The sequence below is a fragment of the Zeugodacus cucurbitae genome, chromosome 6, assembly GCF_028554725.1.
Source record: "Zeugodacus cucurbitae isolate PBARC_wt_2022May chromosome 6, idZeuCucr1.2, whole genome shotgun sequence".
NCBI lineage: Eukaryota > Metazoa > Arthropoda > Insecta > Diptera > Tephritidae > Zeugodacus > Zeugodacus cucurbitae.
In genome coordinates, this window is record NC_071671.1 from 40,196,474 (window position 1) to 40,214,975 (window position 18,502).

General features: G+C 35.9%; 2 protein-coding genes across 2 annotated transcripts; both read left to right on the forward strand.

Annotated features, from left to right (window-relative positions):
* The first annotated feature begins 13,510 nt into the window (after positions 1-13,510).
* On the forward strand, positions 13,511-15,251 carry LOC105218023 (solute carrier family 25 member 35). Its single transcript, XM_011193351.3, has 4 exons — positions 13,511-13,810; positions 13,892-14,067; positions 14,136-14,271; positions 14,534-15,251. Exons 1-4 carry the CDS (start codon positions 13,730-13,732, stop codon positions 15,056-15,058), a joined length of 918 nt encoding a protein of 305 aa, XP_011191653.1. The 5' UTR covers positions 13,511-13,729; the 3' UTR covers positions 15,059-15,251.
* Positions 15,252-15,898: 647 nt separating this feature from the next.
* Positions 15,899-18,337, forward strand: LOC105218024 (solute carrier family 25 member 35). Its single transcript, XM_011193352.3, has 4 exons — positions 15,899-16,244; positions 16,306-16,481; positions 16,540-16,675; positions 16,830-18,337. The coding sequence occupies exons 1-4, from the start codon at positions 16,179-16,181 to the stop codon at positions 17,358-17,360; spliced, it is 909 nt and encodes a 302-aa protein (XP_011191654.1). The 5' UTR covers positions 15,899-16,178; the 3' UTR covers positions 17,361-18,337.
* The last annotated feature ends 165 nt before the right edge of the window (positions 18,338-18,502 follow it).

Sequence of the window (18,502 nt, forward strand, 5' to 3'; positions counted from 1 at the left end):
TTCAATCTGCTGTCCTCTACTTCTTTCTTTACTATAGGGATACCAAGATCTTTATCGATATTATCATTGCCCATGTACCATGGTGAGCACGTGGTTGTTCTAAGCATTTTCGATTGGAACCTTTGTATTATATCGATATTAGTTGCACAGGTCGTACCCTACAGTTGAATGCCGTACATCCAAATCGGCTTTATGACCACATTGTATAAAAGTACTTTGTTGACTAGGCTAAGTTTAGAGTTTTTATTTATAAGCCAATTTAAATTTGCAGCTCTTATCTTCATGCTAGTTATTTTACTAGATATATGTTTTCTCCACGTAAGCCTTCTATCTAGGTGAATACCAAGATAGGTAACTTCATTCGCTTGGGGCACCAAAATATTGTTCATTTTTACTGCCGGACACATTTTTGGTCTTAGAGAAAATGTAACGTGCTTACACTTTTGTTCATTCACATTTATACGCCAGTTGGCTAGCCATTCTTCGACAGATCTTAAGTGCTCCGCTAATATTCTTGATGCTATAATGTGGCATTTGTTACGGCTCACTAAAGCTGTGTCATCTGCGAAAGTTGATGTCAAAACATTATTAGCAGGTGGAAGATCAGCAGTATATATGATGTACAGAGTTGGCCCTAAAACACTGCCTTGTGGTACACCAGCCCTTATTTGTCGTTCATCAGATATAAAGTCTCCTACTTTAACCATAAATTGTCTATTATTTAAATAAGACTCCAATATTTTATACAATTCTAAAGGTAGAATGTTTTTAATCTTATATAAAAGCCCTTCATGCCACACCTTATCAAATGCCTGAGCAACATCTAGAAATATAGCTGAACAGTACTCTCTGTGCTCAAATGCTTTTCTTATTTCGTTAGTTATTCTATTTACTTGCTCTATCGTGCTATGTTTTGCACGAAACCCGAATTGATGGGCTGGTATTACATTATTTACGTGGAGGAAAGGAGACATCTTTGATAGTAACACCTTATAAATACCAATATTTTAGAAATACAGGGTAGAAGACTGATTGGTCTGTATGAAAACGGCTGTGTCAGGTCTTTCCCAGGTTTATCTATCAGGATAATTTGCGACTTTTTCCATGAAATCGGATAGTATCCAAAACTCAAAATCGCATTAAAGAGCAAAGAGAGCACCTCTACAGCAATATTTGGTAACTCTATTAGCATTTTTGGGGTGATATTATCATGTCCTGGCGACTTTTTTTGATTTAGTTCTTTTATGATGCAATTAATTTCAGAAGGTGAAGTCTTAAAAGACTCGAGCGACTCATTTGCTGTGTTAGGTAAGATTGACAACTTAAAGTTGTTCTTTGGGCAATTAGGTTGAAATACCTTTTCCAGGTGATTTGCAAAACAATTAGCCTTTTCCTCGTCACTTCGAGCCCAATTTCCACCCAAGTCTCGTATAGGCATGTTGGAGTCGTCTGGAGGCTTCATGGACTTTTGAGCTTTCCACAGGGAATTTTGCTTTCTTGAGTTTGGACATAGCTTCTTTATATACATTTCGTTGTTGAATTCTTCCTCGCGTTTAAGCGCTTTCTTTAATTTTCTTACGGCAGATTTCAATTGAAGCTGAGTGGAAGGGGAGCGATTTATCTGCCATTCTCGTCTAGCACGTCTTTTTTCATTTACAAGCTTTTCTATTTCTCTATTAGTGGTTTGTCGACCAAGTGGCTTATAGTTTCTGTTTGGTGTTGCTAAGACAGCTGCGTTAGTTATTATATCATTGAGTTCTCTTATGCTTTCGTCAATGTCCCTTCCTGTATTTATTTTGTACTCACTATTAATGTGGCTACTCACGTATTTCTTATATTTCAACCAGTTCGTTTTATTAGATGTTAGACCCACTTTTGGATCAACGAATATGGGTTGTTCACATAACTTTATTAGTACAGGTGAATGATCAGAAGATAAGTCTGTACATGTATCAGCTGTCACAAGCGATCTATCTATATTTTTGATTACTGCGAAATCAATTAGATCTGGTATTTTGTTACGATCACTGGGCCAATATGTCGGCTTGCCAGGAGATATTATATCAAGATTATTGTGCTTATTCATAATTGTGTTGTATAGCTGTCTTCCTTTAGGGTTAATTAGACGTGAGCAACAGTACATGTGTTTTGCATTGTAATCTCCACCTGCTAGGAATCTATGACCTAGCGTTCCAAAAAAAGTTTTTAAATTCACCATCTTTAATTTTAAAACGAGGTGGACAGTATATAGCAGTTAGATTTAAATCACAACCCCGATTTTTTAATGATATTGTTGTAGCTTGTAACTGGGCTGTAGCATGATATTCTAGAGCATAGTGGTTAAGCCGATTTCTAACCAATACTGCCGTTCCACCGTGCGCTTTTCCATCCGGGTGATTTGTAACATAGTGTCTAAATCCGGGTATATTGAAGTTATTTTTGTTTGTCAGATGAGTTTCTGATATTAGCATTACATCTATATTTTTTTCAGACAGAAATCTAATAATCTCTAGTTTATGTTGGTTAACACCATTAGCATTCCATATAAATATATTTAGTACGCTCATTTTTTACTTAATAAAGTTTGCAGCATTTGGTTTTGCGATTTAATTAAATCTTGTATCATATTTTGCATAGTAGACATAAATTGCGTAAGATTAATAATCATGGTTTCAATACCACCATTTGTCGGATTTTGCGGTGGTTGCATTTGTACAATGTTACCTTTTACAACATTGGCATAGCTCCCTTGTTCACTATTATTTTTAATATTACTAGGTTTTGGAATATGGTCTGTGATATCTATAATGTCATTACGGGGAGTATGTAACATTTGGTTACGACGTGCTTGAATTCCCTGTGACAGCTTCAATTTTAAATCTTTATAAATAGGACAACCCTGTAGTTGGCAGTGTGATTTCCTCCACAATTGCTGCATTTTTTATTTAAATTTCCTTTCTTAATGGTGCATTTGGAGGTGGAATGTAAATCTCCGCATACCACACAAACACTGCGTAGAGTGCAATAGGATTTGGTATGCTCATATTCTTGGCAATTGGTGCATTCTACCGGACCATTTCTTTTGTGTGGTTCTTCTACGGTTACTCTGCGATGCAGCAAATATTTTAAATTGTATATTGGATGCACTTCGTTCTTTCTAAGCTGGTTAGAATTCGGCATCAGTTCAATTCTAAACATGGGTTGTGGTACTTTGTTTCTGTTGAAGATATTTACAACAGTTTTAATTTCAAAGCCACATTCCTCAAGAGCTTCTTTGACTTCGCTAGAATCTACGGAAGACTCTATACCTTTAATTACAATGACTAGGCCTTTAGAACTCTTCAATTGATAAGAATAATAGTTCTTATTTTTGTTTGACAAATATTTAACTATGTCCATGAAACTTTTCTCAGTGTACGACTGTATTTTAGTTTCATCCATATTGCCTTTTTTCAAAGGCACTATATGAAAATTATTAGTACCTACAATTTCACTCAATTTAGCAACAAGTGCATTTGAGCTACGCTCCCGCAAATATATTGGCGGTGGTTTAGCATTCGCGACTGTGGTGGTACCCTTCGCATCTTCGTCCGAACCTTTGCTTAATAAGGCAAATCTGTTGCCATTTAATACCTCAGGTTTGTTTTTGATTGGCTTGTCGCCTTGAAATTTTTTAGCATTGACTGCTAACTTTGAAGGACTTAACTTTCTTTTTACATTGATGTAGCGGTCAATGCCAATCTGCGCAGATAAACCTTGTTTTATTGGTACATTCTCACCTTGCGCTATGTTTTTATTGGCTGTCTGCTCATTTGCTGGTACCTGCGAATTTGTTGGTGTATTCTTGTTTGTTGCTGGCCCTTGTTGACTGCCGTTCTCTGCTGACTTTGCTGTTTGTAAGCTCTGCTTAGGCTCAGTTGTTCGCTGTGATGGGTCATCCTTCTCACCGTTGCCTTTTTTGTTGGTAGGTTTTGCAGGCTCGACAAAACTAAAGTAGGCATTCAGAGAATGCCTACGGCTTTGTTGGTCAACTTAACATTTATTTACTCATTACTCTACTTTACAACTCTGACTTATAACTCAATTACACTATAATCGACAACTCTCTCTTTAGAATTGTCCTTTACTTGACAACTCTCTTATTAGAACAGTGACTTGCTTCCAGTCCGGCAACTAATATATAGCCGATTGTTAGTAATATATCGCCACTCGAACGTTCTGGCAACTACGAATATCGATGTCTGGATAAATCTGGCAAGTTATCGATTTCGATTGTTGATCTAGTTTGTTCTGGTATCATTTTCGTTACACTGCCCTCCACTAAAGTTTAATCGTGCCGATTAGACATACTTCCCCAACCATACGTTTACATTTTTTCCTTTGATATCGTCTTAGCATTCCTTTCTCCATTGGCATTAATCCTAAACTTTAAATCATTCAGTAACCAAAGATGATTGCCGAAGATTACCTTTGCTGACGTCTGGCCCGTTGTTTCATGTACAGCAGATCGATTAACCATCAGGAACAAGTCTATATGGGTATCCCAATCCTCTTGATTCTTGTCTACCACTTTCTTTAGATCAACCTTCTGTCGAAGTTATTGTCATTAATCGGACCATCTATAATGTCTTCTTTGGCCTCAGCTCTTGAACAATGTCTACATTCCAAATTACAAGGACGACGGGACATCGCGTCCACATTCCCATGACTATTACCTTTGCGATGTTCTATAGAGAAGCCATAACTTTGGAGTCTCTCAATCCATCGTGCAAATTGTCCTTCTGGATTCTTGAATTGCAGATGTCATTTTAATGCTGCATGATCTGTCCGTACTTGAAATCGCTGGCCATAAAGGTACTTATGAAAATATTTGATGCATTTCACCAATGCAAATAATTCTCTTCGGGTTACGCAATAATTCTTCTCTGGCTTGCTTATCGTCTGGCTATAACACGCGACCACTTTCTCATTGCCGTCAATTTCTTGTGATAAAACGCCTCCTATTACATAGCTACTAGCATCCGTGACCAAGACAAACGTGGAGCATGGAACTGGATATGATAACATTGGCGCAGTACATAATCTCTCCTTCAGAGTTTAAAAGGGCAATTCCTGTTCTTCATTCCACTCAAAGGCTTTGTTTTTCTCGTGAGTTCATGGAGGCTACTAGCTACGCTGGCGAAATTTGGAACTAATCGTCGATAATAGGTACACAGTCCAAGGAAACTTCGCAATTCATGAAAATTTTTAGGTCTGGGCCAATTCTTTTCCAAAGGGCATTACAGTAAATTGCCATAGACTATCTCCAACGCTAAAAGCCGTCTTTTGTCTTCTTCGTTTACTTCCACTTGCCAATAACCACTTTTCAAATCGAGTGTTGAAAATAAATTCTTGCCTGATAACGAAACCAGAGTGTCATCGATTCTAGGTAACGTTACATCATTCCACTTCCTGTAGTCTACACAGAACCTCATGTTGCCATCTTTCTTCTTCACTAGTACTACAGGTGAACTCCATGGACTCGATGATGGTTCAATTATGCCGCTATCGCTCATTTCACGTATAGTTTGACTTACAACTTCACGTTTGGCTAAAGGAACGCTGCGAGAAGCCTGGAGGATTGGGCTTGCATCTCCGGTGTTAATGAAATGATTCGCAATTTTCGTTCTACCCGATTTGAGAAGAAGTTGTTTAGCCATCTTTTTATGGTCTATCTCTAGTTCCTCGGTCCATGCGTTAATCTCTTTTGAATTATCGTTTTTACAGGAATTTTCCTCAAGATGTGTTTCGCAATTTATCACAGCTTCAATTTCCTGACACTGCCTTAATATAGCTCCTTTGGAGAGTGAGATTGGTGACTCTTTTGTCTTGTCGCATCATAGCCAGGGTTCTTCTTACAAGTAAATTTGATGTAGATTCTGTTGCCCCTTCCACAACCCACAACGTGTTTGTCCCATAGTCTCCATCTATTTCTGCCAAAATAAGTGTTTCTGATTTTATTGTAATCTGATTTTCTGTTATTAACACTTGTCTAACGTTGCATTTGTTATCATAACCAAACATAAGAGGCACTTCCATATTGGTATAAGTCATAATTATGTTTTACATGTCTAATTTGATTCCTTTACTAGCTAGAAAGTGTACTCCAATTGTGACTTAGTCGACGATATCTGCCACTATAAAATTATGTAACACGGCTATCTTTCCTATTACTTCCCCGAGAACTTGAATGTCATCTCCAGTTGCAGTGCGTAACTTTGCCCCAGCTAGTGGTTTTACTTCCTTGTTGACCAGATCCGATCGAATTATGGAATGTGTTTCGCCAGTATTCACAGTGAGTATGCGCTTCCTACCGTCCACACATACACTAACGGTAACGTTGTTATACTCTCGCAACATGTTGCACAGAGTATAATAGTTTTGTTCACATAACGGTTGTTTGTGTCACCAAGAAATAAAAGAGCTAGATATGGGGTTATGTATATATAAATGATCAGGATGACGAGTGGATTTGAAATCCGGATGTCTGTCCGTCCGTCTGTCCGTGCAAGCGATAACTTGAATAAAAATTAAGATACCTTAATGAAACTTGGAACACATACTCCTTGGCACCCTTGCTGCCAAGATGGGCAAGGGTTGCTGGGTTGCTTTCGAAGATGGGGAAAATCGGTCCACTGCCACGCCCACAAAATGGCGGAAACCGAAAACCTTTACAGTGTCATAACTAAGCCATAAATAAAGTTATGAAAATAAAATTTGGAACATAGGATCACATTAGAGAGGGACACATTTGGATGTAATTGCTTTTGAAAAGTGGGCTTGACCCCACCCCAAATAGGTTTTTTGTATATAACTCGCAAACCAATAAAGCTATATAAACCAAACTTTCTGTAGTCGGTTCTCCTACGTGCCCCACCACAGACCATGAAAAAGGTTGAAATCGGATAATAACCACGCCCACCTCCCATACAAATGTTAGGTTGAAAAATACTAAAAGTGGCTTAACTCGACGTCGAAAAACGTCAGATACACTAAATTTTACAGAAGAAATAGCAAAAGGAAGCTTCACTCAGATTTTTTACAAAATGAAAAAATGGGCGTGGCAACGCCCACTTATGGGTCAAAAACCATATCTCAGGAACTACTGGACAGATTTCAATGAGCGAAATCAGTTCACAACCACGACTACTTTCCTTATAACTCAATTTTGAATTCCATCTGAATCATTCACTTTATAAAATATACATTAGGAACCAACGAAGATAGTGAAATAAAACTTTACACAAATACTGTATATGATCTGTGGCATCACTTGTGAAAAAATTGTCGAAAACGGACTATAACTTTTCAAGGCCCCAGATATCGAACATGTTGAACTCGGGGCCTAAGGTTAAATTTTAACAGAAAATATGGGTAAATCTCTCATATAATTTAATGTAATTCAGAGGAAATTGTTTTCTTCCAATAGTGTGTCTCTGTTCCAAAAATTATTAAAATCGGGTCACAACATCTCCTAGCTCCCATATACATAATTATAGGTTTTTCAAAAATATCATCCCCTAGCTCCCATATACCTAATTATAGGTTTTTCAAAAATTCGTTGGGCTTTATTCCGCATATATGTATTGATTAATATGTGATATATCTTAGCAAAATTAAGTGAGCGTATAGTATTGGATATAATGTACCTTGCTGGTGAAATTGAATGAAATCGTTTCAGGAATTACCTCAGCCCTTATATCTATATATGACGATTTTCGTTATTCTATTAAACTTTATGCCGAATTAATGGGTAAATTTGTGCGTTATCTTAATAAAATTTCTTCAATATTTGCGAGAGTATAAAATGTTCGGTTACACCCGAACTTAGCCTTTCCTTACTTGTTTGTATTTCTATTTAGTTGAGAGGCAGAGATTATAGGGCTTTCACTTGCGTTTCGTGCGTTAGAGCAAAGGACACCGTTTCTGCAAATCCAATTTTGGACATGCTAGTACAGCATAGCGCATATTATCGTCTCGTATACCATCAACGAAACTCTGAATTTTTATATTCCCTATGTACTCTGCCGACTTATACGCATTAGCCAAGTGAGCTAGAATTTCAACCTCCGTAGCAAATTCTTGCAAAGACTCACTAGTTTTCTGCTTACGATTTTGCTGTTCTATTTGGAAAATTTTGTCTCCTGTTCTCACTCCCATACCGCCTTTCTACAGCTCCCATCAACGCTTCGTAGCTGCTTGACTCGCAATTGGGTATTGTTTGTAGAATTTCCACAGCAACCCCTTTTAAAGCCACGAATAAGGCAGCAACTTTGTCTTTAGCGTTCCAATTATTTGTAACTGCCGTCTTTTCAAATTGGAGCTGGAAAATCTGGAACGGAGTTGTGCCGTCGAATGATGGAGTTTTAACTTTGACTGATCCTGTTGACACGATTGGTCGATTTAATTGTAGGTCACGGAACCGATCTTTCAGTTTTTCCACATCAGCCTTAATCTTGTCTTGCTCTTCTGAAATCTTTGTTGACACTTCTGTTACTTGTGAGATCACTTGAGGATATACGGGCGTCATGTTCTTTCAACAGTACAAACATTTGTGCTGACAGCTCTTTTATTTGTAAGGACACTTGCCATACATGCTTCATGTTCTTTCACTCGTGTTGATCAACGCGCGTCGTTCGCTTCAAACTGTGATGACATCTGCGACGACATCTGCAACATTTGAGCTGATATTTTAGACATTGCAGACAAAAACATGTTCATATTCAATATACCCGAGGAACATGGAGACTCTTCCTTTTCTTCTATCCATCCTCTAACACCGATTCGAAAACATATTCATCAACGTTGATGTTTTCTTCTTCCATGGACTCTCGCAACCCGGCTTGTAAAACAGCTTTCAACCCATTCGCTGCTAAGTCTCGTTGTTCCAACTCCTTTTTAAGTTGTGGTATCTTTAATTCACTGAATTTGGTCATTATCACCTTTGTTGTTTTATTTGTCAATCCCACTTCTGACACCAATTGTAACGGATTTCCAAAATAAATCGTTAACACTGAACTGTACTCTGAGTTCAATCACTGAATTGTCAAATAAAAGTCATAATTTACACTAATATTTATTTCTAATTTAAATAACTTACCGTGAGAGGGTTGCTTTCGAAGATGGCCAAAATCGGACCATAGCCACGCCTACAAAATGGCGAAAACCGAAAACACATAAAGTGTCATAACTAAGCCATAAATAATGTTATAATAGTAATATTTGGTACAAAGGATCGCCCTACTAAGGGACATATTTGGATGTAATTTTTTTTGGGGAAGTGGGCGTTACCACGCCACAAAATAGGTTTTTTGTATATATCTCGCAAACCAATAAAGCTATATAAATACAACTTTCTGGAGTCGTTTCCCTTACGTGCTACACCACACACCGTGAAAAGAGTGGAAATCGGATAATAACCACGCCCACCACGCATACAAAGGTTATGTTGAAAATTTCTATAGGTGCGTTAACTCAGTAACGGAAAAGGCCAGAATCATTAAATTTTACAGAAGATATGGCAGTAGAAGCTACACTCAGATGTTTTAAAAAAATGGAAAATGGCCAACTTATAGGTCAAAAACCATAGCTCAGAAACTACTCGACCGATTTTAATGAAATTCGGTACATAATATTTTCTTAATACCCTGATGAAACGGGCGGAATATGGTCGAAATCGGTTCACAACCACGCCTACTTCCCATACAACTCAATTTTCAATTCAGGAATTAACTTAAACCTTATATACTATGTATGATGATTATATGGGTCAAATTGTATTATCTTAACAAAATTTCATTTATAAATTGCGAGAGTATAAAATGTTCGGTTGCACCCGAACTTAGCCTTTCCTTATATATATATATTTGTTTTTACATATGTACATACTTATGTGCGTGGAGTAAAGTCGGGCTGTATATGAATTTGGATTGCCATAGACAACCGGAAAATTAAGTAATCAGTGGTCCTGTTTGTATAGGGCAAGTTTATGTTGCAACTTGAGATATTTTGCCAAAGTTCAAATCCCACCCGAAATTCTACAATTTTCTTTTTATTTTTTATGTTTTTTTATTTTATTTTACTTTAAAATTAATCAGAATTACTTTGATTATTTTTATATTCGTCCCACAAGTTAATTGGTTTTTGTTATACATTTTTCTAAAATTCCCTCATGCGAATGTGCAAGATCAGCTGCGCAAGCAATCTCTGTTCTCACTTCCTTTATATTGTGGTAAACACTTGGTTGGTTCCCTACACATAGAAGACGACAAGCGACGAACGATATCTGTCGAATATTAAGCTCCAGTTACCGATGCTTGACTTGACCTAGAGAGACTTGAGAACTGTCACATAAAAGATCCGTTTAATGGGCCTTGCATGTATTTGATTACCGAACGCGTGACTTGACTTGAAAGTCTGTTGAATTTAGAACACTAAGTTACGTTGACATTTGTACTGCTCTCCCTCTCTCACTGCTTCTCTTTTCATTCTCATTATGACACTATTCCAGTGTTGCCTGAATGTTTTCGTTTAAAATTAAATATGTTAAAATTCTAATCTTTAATATTTATAAATCTTCAAATAAAGAAAAAATTAGATAATTCAGAGGAAAATACCTTTTTCACAACATATATTTTTTAATGTGTTTAATAAAAAAATCTTTTATTTTATTTATAACGCAAATACTTGTTTAACTTTAAGTGCAATAAACAAATCAAATCAAATAGGTTCGATATGAGGATAATTTTTGCAACAGAAACATAACTATTGCGAATCTCTCCAAGAATTTGTGGTGATCTGCTCAGAAAAAAATATTTTGCGAATTTATGTAATGAAAAATTTATTGTAAATGTTCAAATACAATTTGAATAAATTATTTATTCACCTATCATTTATACGCTTGGCTGGCTCCGATTTATTACATCTTCTAACAATTCTAAATATCGAAAAACTGAACTACGCGTGCACGTTTCTTTTGTGCTATTCTGCTCAAAGCTATATTCATATATGTATTTATTAAAGAATTTTCTTTCAAACAGAAAATCTTAACGTGTTCACAGATTTCCTAATAGTGAAGTTTTTTTTTGTATACTAGTTTTAAAATCTTCAATCTTGGTGATATTTTAATTTAAAAAAACTTAGTTTTAAAGCTAAATCTGAACATCTGGCAACTCTACCCAGAAACTATAATAATGTAACGGATTTCCAAAATCTGTCGTTTACTCTAAAACTCTACCCTGAGTTCGATCACTGGATTGTCAAATAAAAGTCACACTTTAATGGCTATACACTAATCTTTATTTCCAATTCCTTAAAACTTAACACTTTATTACTCAATACTCTAATTTACAACTCTAACTTATAACTTGTTTACACTTTGGTCGACAACTCTCTCCATAGAATTGTCCTCACTCGACAACTCTCTTATCAGAACTGTGTGTTGCTGCCAGCCCGGCAGCGCTTATATAGTCGATTGCTAACATGTTATCGTCACTCAAACATTCTGGCAACTACGAATATCGATGTCTAGATAGATCTGGATTCAATTGTCAATTCTAGTTTGTTCTTGTGCCATTCTCGTTACAATAATAACATAAAGTTGAAGTTGTGTGAAGTATAACTGCAACTAAGTTTTCCAAGCCAAATTTTTCGAAGCTGAGTCAAGTCAAGCATGGGTAACTGGAGCTTTAAAATACACGCGTTCTTATGGGGCCAGCTTTTTTGACAACAGCACGACTACGCGACAACAGGCTTGTAGTTGTCGTTGTCGCCAAATTAGAAATGTTCCTAATTTTGCCGACGACAATGGCCGCTGTAGAGCTGCCACTAACATGCAAAATGTAAAATTATTCAAAGTTTTCACAAGTATGACGTTATTTTGCCAGTAAAAACGTAAAATTGCTTTGATATATCATTTATAACAACAATCTATTACTTAAAACAAATAAATCTCCAATTTTTTACGTAAATAATTTCACTTTAAACTAAATATGTAAATTTTATTGAAGTGAAAGATGTTAGTACGGCAACAATGAAATTGCTGTTTGATATGTCGCTGCCGTCTTGAAAATGTTCAAGACGCTGGCTTCAAAGCGACATTTGTGGTCAGCCGTCGCTACGTCGTGTCGTGTCGTGTCGCCGTCTTTGTGTTCAGCACTTGACAGTTGAGTTGAATACACATGTTCTTATGAGATGAGCTACATAGCTTTCGCATGTTTTCGCAACCAACGCTCCGAATTTCGAACTCGAATTCGAAGGCGCACAGAAGTTGAAAATTTTCAACTTTCAAGTGCTGAACACAAAGACGATGACACGACACGACGTAGCGACGGCTGATCACAAATGTCGCTTTGAAGCCAGCGTCTTGAACATTTTGAAGACGGCAGCGACATATCAAAAAGCAATTTCATTGTTGTCGTACTAACATCTATCACTTCAATAAAATTTACATATTTAGTTTAAAGTGAAATTATTTACGCAAAAAATGTAAAAATTGGCAATTTATTTGTTTTAAATAATCGATTGTTATTATAAATGATATATCAAAGCTATTTTACGTTTCTGCTGGCAAAATAACGTCATACTTGTGAGAACTTTGAATAATTTTACATTTCACATGTTATGGCAGCTCTACAGCGGCCATTGTCGTCGGCAAAATTAGAAACATTTCTAATTTGGCGACAGCGAAGACTTCAACCCTTTTGTGGTGAAGTCGTGCTGTTGCCAAAAAATCTGTGCTCATAAGAACGCGTGTATTTTAATATTTGACAGATGTCGCTCTCATGCGCTAACACAGCAACCTTCACATTCTTAAGAATAGCAACCGACATTATGTTACTTACAATCTTATATGTTTTAATTGTTTAAGCTCTTTTTCTTCGATACAATATAAGTATTTTGTGAAATATAATATTTATTAATTAGTTATTATTAAAGTTATTTTTAAAGATAAGGTGTGATAAAGTTTTAATAAACAAGGCAGGCAGTTTAAATTTTCCTTCCGTTGCTTAATACAAGGTATTCTATGAACACTGCTAATAAAAATCACTAAAAATTGAAAATCCTTGTCCATGTTATTTAGTTCGTTTTCAAACTCGAAAATAAAAATTGAGTCTGTGTATCACCTTGTGGACGCATTCAAAAGCGCTTTTATGGAGCTGCTCGAAATATACGCAGTCAAGAGCACTTTTACGCTTTCGCATTCGCATTCGCATACGCGAGCTATGTAGTTTCAGCTTAACATTTGCACCTTCTTATTATTATACGTTCTTTGACCAAAGAACAAAATTATTATACGTTCTTTCATTATACGTTCTTTGCTTTGGGTAAGCCAATTTATTTCGACAAATAACGTTACATAGATGTCGCTATTCTTCTTTTGGCAAGGAAAACATGCAAACAGCTGATTGAAGTGACGACTTGCCCGCGTATAAAATCAGCTGGAAGTTGAAAAGATAAGAAAATTTTTAGTAATTAAGGAACACACTGATCAACCTCAGTCGAAGTGAAATGTTGTTTTTGTATTTCATAAGTGTAAAGTGAGATGTATTTTATAAGTGTACTGTAGCTGTGATGGGTCAATAATTTTGGCACTAACAAATGTTTCACCGTTCGAAAAAACCAAATACCGTGATTTTTGTACTGTTATGAGGAAGTGTTCGATAATTCATCAGCATTTCCTTGTCGTAAAATGGTTAAAATGAATATTTCCGATTTTATAATCGGCGGTGCCGCTTCCGTTGGTGCTACATACTTTACAAATCCATTAGAGGTTGCTAAACTTGAATTAAAAGATATTTAGTAAGTTGTATGTCATATTGGAAATATAATACGTGATTTTCTTTGAGCATAGGTGATAAAGACGCGAATACAACTTCAAGGCGAGCTGTCTGCAAGTGGCACCTATGTGAAGCCTTATAAAGGAGTAATAAGTGCGTTCATTGTGGTAGGGCGTAATGAAGGAATAAGTGGTCTACAAAAGGGATTAGTGCCGGCGCTATACTTCCAATTTATATTAAATTCATTTAGGTAAGTGCGTGCATATATTACACAAACTTCTACAACATCCTTGTATAAAAATATATTTCTTTTCATAGATTAGGCTTCTACACCACGGCTATGGATAAAAAATGGATGCACAAGAAGAATGGTGATGTTTCCTTCCCATTGGGTTTGTTCTGGGGCGCGTTAGGTGGCTGCGTGGGCACATATTTTTCTAGTCCATTTTTTATGGTAAAAATTCTATAATTGACCAACTCATTCGTAAATTTATTTGCTGAGTTCATTAACAAATAATATCACCATATTTTATACATAATTTGTACATACATTTGTATGTGCGTTGTCTGAAGCAATTCACGATCATAGCAACAAAAATCACTCGTTGTGTGATAAGAATTAAATCCATTCACATATCACCACTTAGAAAATAATTACGCGTGCAAATGATTTATGACAAAATGTTCACTTATGTCTATCGTACGGATTATTTCAGATAAAAACGCAATTGCAATCGCAAGCAGCTAAAGCTATAGCAGTTGGCTACCAACACAAGCACACCGGGACTTTCCAAGCTTTGCATGAAATCTACGCGAAGGGTGGTATTACCGGCTTATGGCGTGGTTCAATGGCTGCTGTACCACGTGCAGCTTTGGGGTCCGGTGCACAAATTGCCACCTTCGGCACAACGAAATCTATGCTACGCGACTATGGCTGGGTAACGCAACCCACATTGAATTCGTTCTGCGCCGGTGGTATTGCCGGCACTATTATGGCATTAGCTATAACACCGCCAGATGTGTTAACCACTCGCCTGTACAATCAGGGAGTTGATGCCAGTGGCAAAGGTATATACTATAATGGTTGGCTGGATTGTGTAGTAAAGGTTGTGCGCACTGAGGGTTTACTTGGCTTATACAAAGGATTTTGGCCAAACTATTTGCGCATCGCACCGCATTCGACGTTAGTGCTGCTATTTTTCGACGAATTAATGGCCATTCGAGACAAATATTATAGTTAAAACTCAAAGTGTAAATGATAAGCAAATTAAATTAAGCAATATTTTTTCTACATTTCGCAATAGCTTGTTGTTGTCTTAAATATACCAATTGTTATCTCATCTTGTTACTTGTTTTAGCTTGATATAACAAACAACTGTATTTGTATATAATGTAATACAAAAATAAAAACGATTATGGAAAATAGTAAATATATATTTATGTGTGTGTATATACATATATTTATCTTAAACATTATTTATTTGGTAGCAAATAGTCTTAACTTTAGTTAAATGTTGTGACAAAATTAATTAATAACTCAACAAATTACAACAAATATTTCTAATGAAGCCCTTGAAGTTAAACTACTTTATTTTGGGTTTGAAACTGCTTATAAATTATTTTAATCGATTTATGATAGTTTAATTATATCGTCCAATTTATCTCAAAAATACTTTTTTCAAGTCACTCATAAAAAAAACAATACTATATTGTTAATTCAAGGTCTTATTAAATAGTTGTATATAAATATAATTAAGTTTCAAAATGCTTAACTAGTAAAGCTTAGTTTCTTAATTAACTCAATATAAGTATAAACATCTCTGTGATTCTAAGCAAAAGTATACTATTTGAAAGCCACTTTTTAAATATGTCACCTTCTTTAAAAAATCGCAATTCTTAGTGCATTCCATATGGCTAACATAATATATAGCGCCACCACTGTAATCATATGTTCAAAACTCACTCAAATCAGCACTCCTGATTTTATCACTAACTATCAACTATGACGTAGTTAGATAAGAGTTGCTAAAAACATAGTTAATCAGAAACTTAGTTTACGTAATGGAGAAACTTAACATAAACGTTTAGTGTTTTGTTGACGTTTGAACAGCGCTGTGGAAAGTTTAGGACCGCTGCGATATACTATTTGAATATGTAAATTATTTGCTATTTAACTATGCGCATTGCCGAGTGCTGGAGTCTCAAGAGAATTTTGTCTCATATTGCTGATGTTCTACAGTAATAAACCGTTAGATATTAAGAGTTCGACCGACATAGTCGAGTGTAGATAATTAAGTTATTAATGTGCAATCTCTAATTATTCGCCTGCGTTAAAAATTTAAACATTATTATTTAAACATTATGGCTGATTTTATGATCGGTGGTTTGGCATCTGTGGGCGCCATATGCTTCACTAATCCACTGGAGGTAACTAGAATATGTCAATTTCTGAAATACATATCAATTAAGTGGCTTATCTTTCCGGCAGGTGATTAAGACGCGCATACAACTGCAGGGTGAGCTAGCCGCGCGTGGAACCTACGATGTACGCTATAGAGGTATCTTACATGCCTTTGTGACCGTTATCAAAAACGATGGTTGGACCGGACTGCAAAAAGGGCTCGTGCCAGCAATGTATTTTCAGTTTACAATAAATTCAATACGGTAAGACTCACTATATTCAAGGGAATTAACATCGATTTTAAATATATTTTACTCACAGACTGGGAATGTACAACGCTGCAGTCAACAAACGGTGGACGCGCACAAAGGATGGTGGTGAATCATTTCTATTGGGGCTCTTTTGGGGCGCTGCTGGTGGTGCCGTGGGGGCCTATTTTTCTAGTCCGTTTTTAATGGTATGTATGCAAATTCATTTTAGTGAATTTCACAACGTCTTTTTAAAATTAATGTTATAGATACTAGCTTATGATACCTTATCTAATCTCTACTAATATGTATGCTGCTCTTCTACTCTTAATACACTCGGTAATCCCGTTAATTTGTTGACAGATAAAGACACAACTGCAATCGCAAGCGCCCAAGAAGGTGGCTGTAGGATATCAGCATCATCATACTGGCATGTTTAACGCCTTGCAGCATATATATATAAAAGGTGGACTTGCAGCATTGTGGCGCGGTTCAATCGCCTCCATACCACGAGCTGCAATTGGTTCGGGCGCACAAATCGCGACATTTGGAAAATCGAAAGCACTGCTACGCGAATACGATTTAGTTGTGCAACCCACTTTGAATTCAATGTGTGGTGGTTTTTTGGCTGGTTGTGTGGTGACATTGGCCATCACGCCGCCGGACGTTATATCGACACGTCTCTATAATCAGGGTGTGGATGTGCATGGGAAAGGCTTGTTATATAACGGTTGGTGGGATTGTCTCTTCAAAATCGCGCGAAGCGAAGGTTTATATGGTCTCTATAAGGGTTTCTGGGCGAGCTACCTACGATTTGCTCCGCACTCAACACTTTTGTTGTTATTTTTCGATGAGCTCTTAGCTTTAAAAAACAAGTATGAAATGCGCCATTAAACTGTTAATAATATTCCTAAAAGTTTCCCTCGAAATTTATTTTTATTCGTAGCATATACGAGATGTTTAAAGTAAATTACAGATACTAAAATGAGGTCATTAAATGCTCTGATTGAAATAGAACAGTGGAACTTCCATAATTCGAACTTCTACAACTCGAAGATCTCCATAACTCGAACTTTTGAATTGGCAATAGAAGTCAAATTTCATACAAATTTCTTTCTATAAATCGAACTTTTCGACCAGTGCATAATAAAAAATTTTAAATTTTACTATCAAGGCTGGATTTGAAAAGAGTCACTCTATATCGTATGTAGGAGAATAAAAAATATGATATTACACTTATAGATTTCATAAATCATGTAACAAAGCCATGGGATACAGACGTCAAGAGCCAAACAATTGCAAAGTGCAACGAACAAAATTACAGAATACATGTTTTAACGTATTTAAATAACATTTTATGCGAAGTAAATAACTAAAACTGTATATAAATCGATATTTTACAGCTTTATAAAAAAATTTATGTTTTAATGAAATTTTCTATAACTCGAAGATGTTTTGTGGATTATGGTGATTCGAGTTAGAGAAGTTCCACTGTATTATATATAACAGAGATGTTAAGAAAATATAATAGTTAAAATCAAATTAAAAGCACTGAGGCTATATAATTGTATCTGAATCGTGCCTTCATTTGTGAAGCGATATTTCCTAGAGTGGCCTACATTATTGTTTTGCATAGACCATTAAGCAAAATATAAAATAATTTAGAAAGTAATGTGATGGTAATTTACAAAATTATATATTCGTTTGTAGTTAAAAAGAAAAAATATAAAATAATTTGAATGCAGTGTTTCTTTTTCTACTTAAGGGCCATAAAAATATGATAATTTATCGTGTTATAAGAGCTACTCTCTTTAACTTTGTGGAAAGAAAAATAAGAAAAGATATAATGAAGAAAAGATGGAAAAATAAGGTATAATAGTTTCTACAGGGCAACAATTTTTTTTTTTAATTTTTGATTTCTTCACTCCATGGTTTCCAATGGCAGTGTATCCGCTCTATAAAAGCTCTAGGAACTCATGTTATGAGCAGAATGTTACTCATACACCATTTCGAATAAAATGTTAAGTTTCTTCTAC

Bases quoted from the DNA above. Each gene is read 5' to 3' on its own strand.
- LOC105218023 (XM_011193351.3), top strand. From the start codon at position 13,730: ATGGTTAAAATGAATATTTCCGATTTTATAATCGGCGGTGCCGCTTCC. The intron at 13,811-13,891 runs GTTGCTAAACTT...CTTTGAGCATAG, and splicing joins ACTTTACAAATCCATTAGAG to GTGATAAAGACGCGAATACA. The intron at 14,068-14,135 runs GTAAGTGCGTGC...TTCTTTTCATAG, and splicing joins TTTATATTAAATTCATTTAG to ATTAGGCTTCTACACCACGG.
- LOC105218024 (XM_011193352.3), top strand. From the start codon at position 16,179: ATGGCTGATTTTATGATCGGTGGTTTGGCATCTGTGGGCGCCATATGC. The intron at 16,482-16,539 runs GTAAGACTCACT...TTTTACTCACAG, and splicing joins TTTACAATAAATTCAATACG to ACTGGGAATGTACAACGCTG. The intron at 16,676-16,829 runs GTATGTATGCAA...ATTTGTTGACAG, and splicing joins TTTCTAGTCCGTTTTTAATG to ATAAAGACACAACTGCAATC.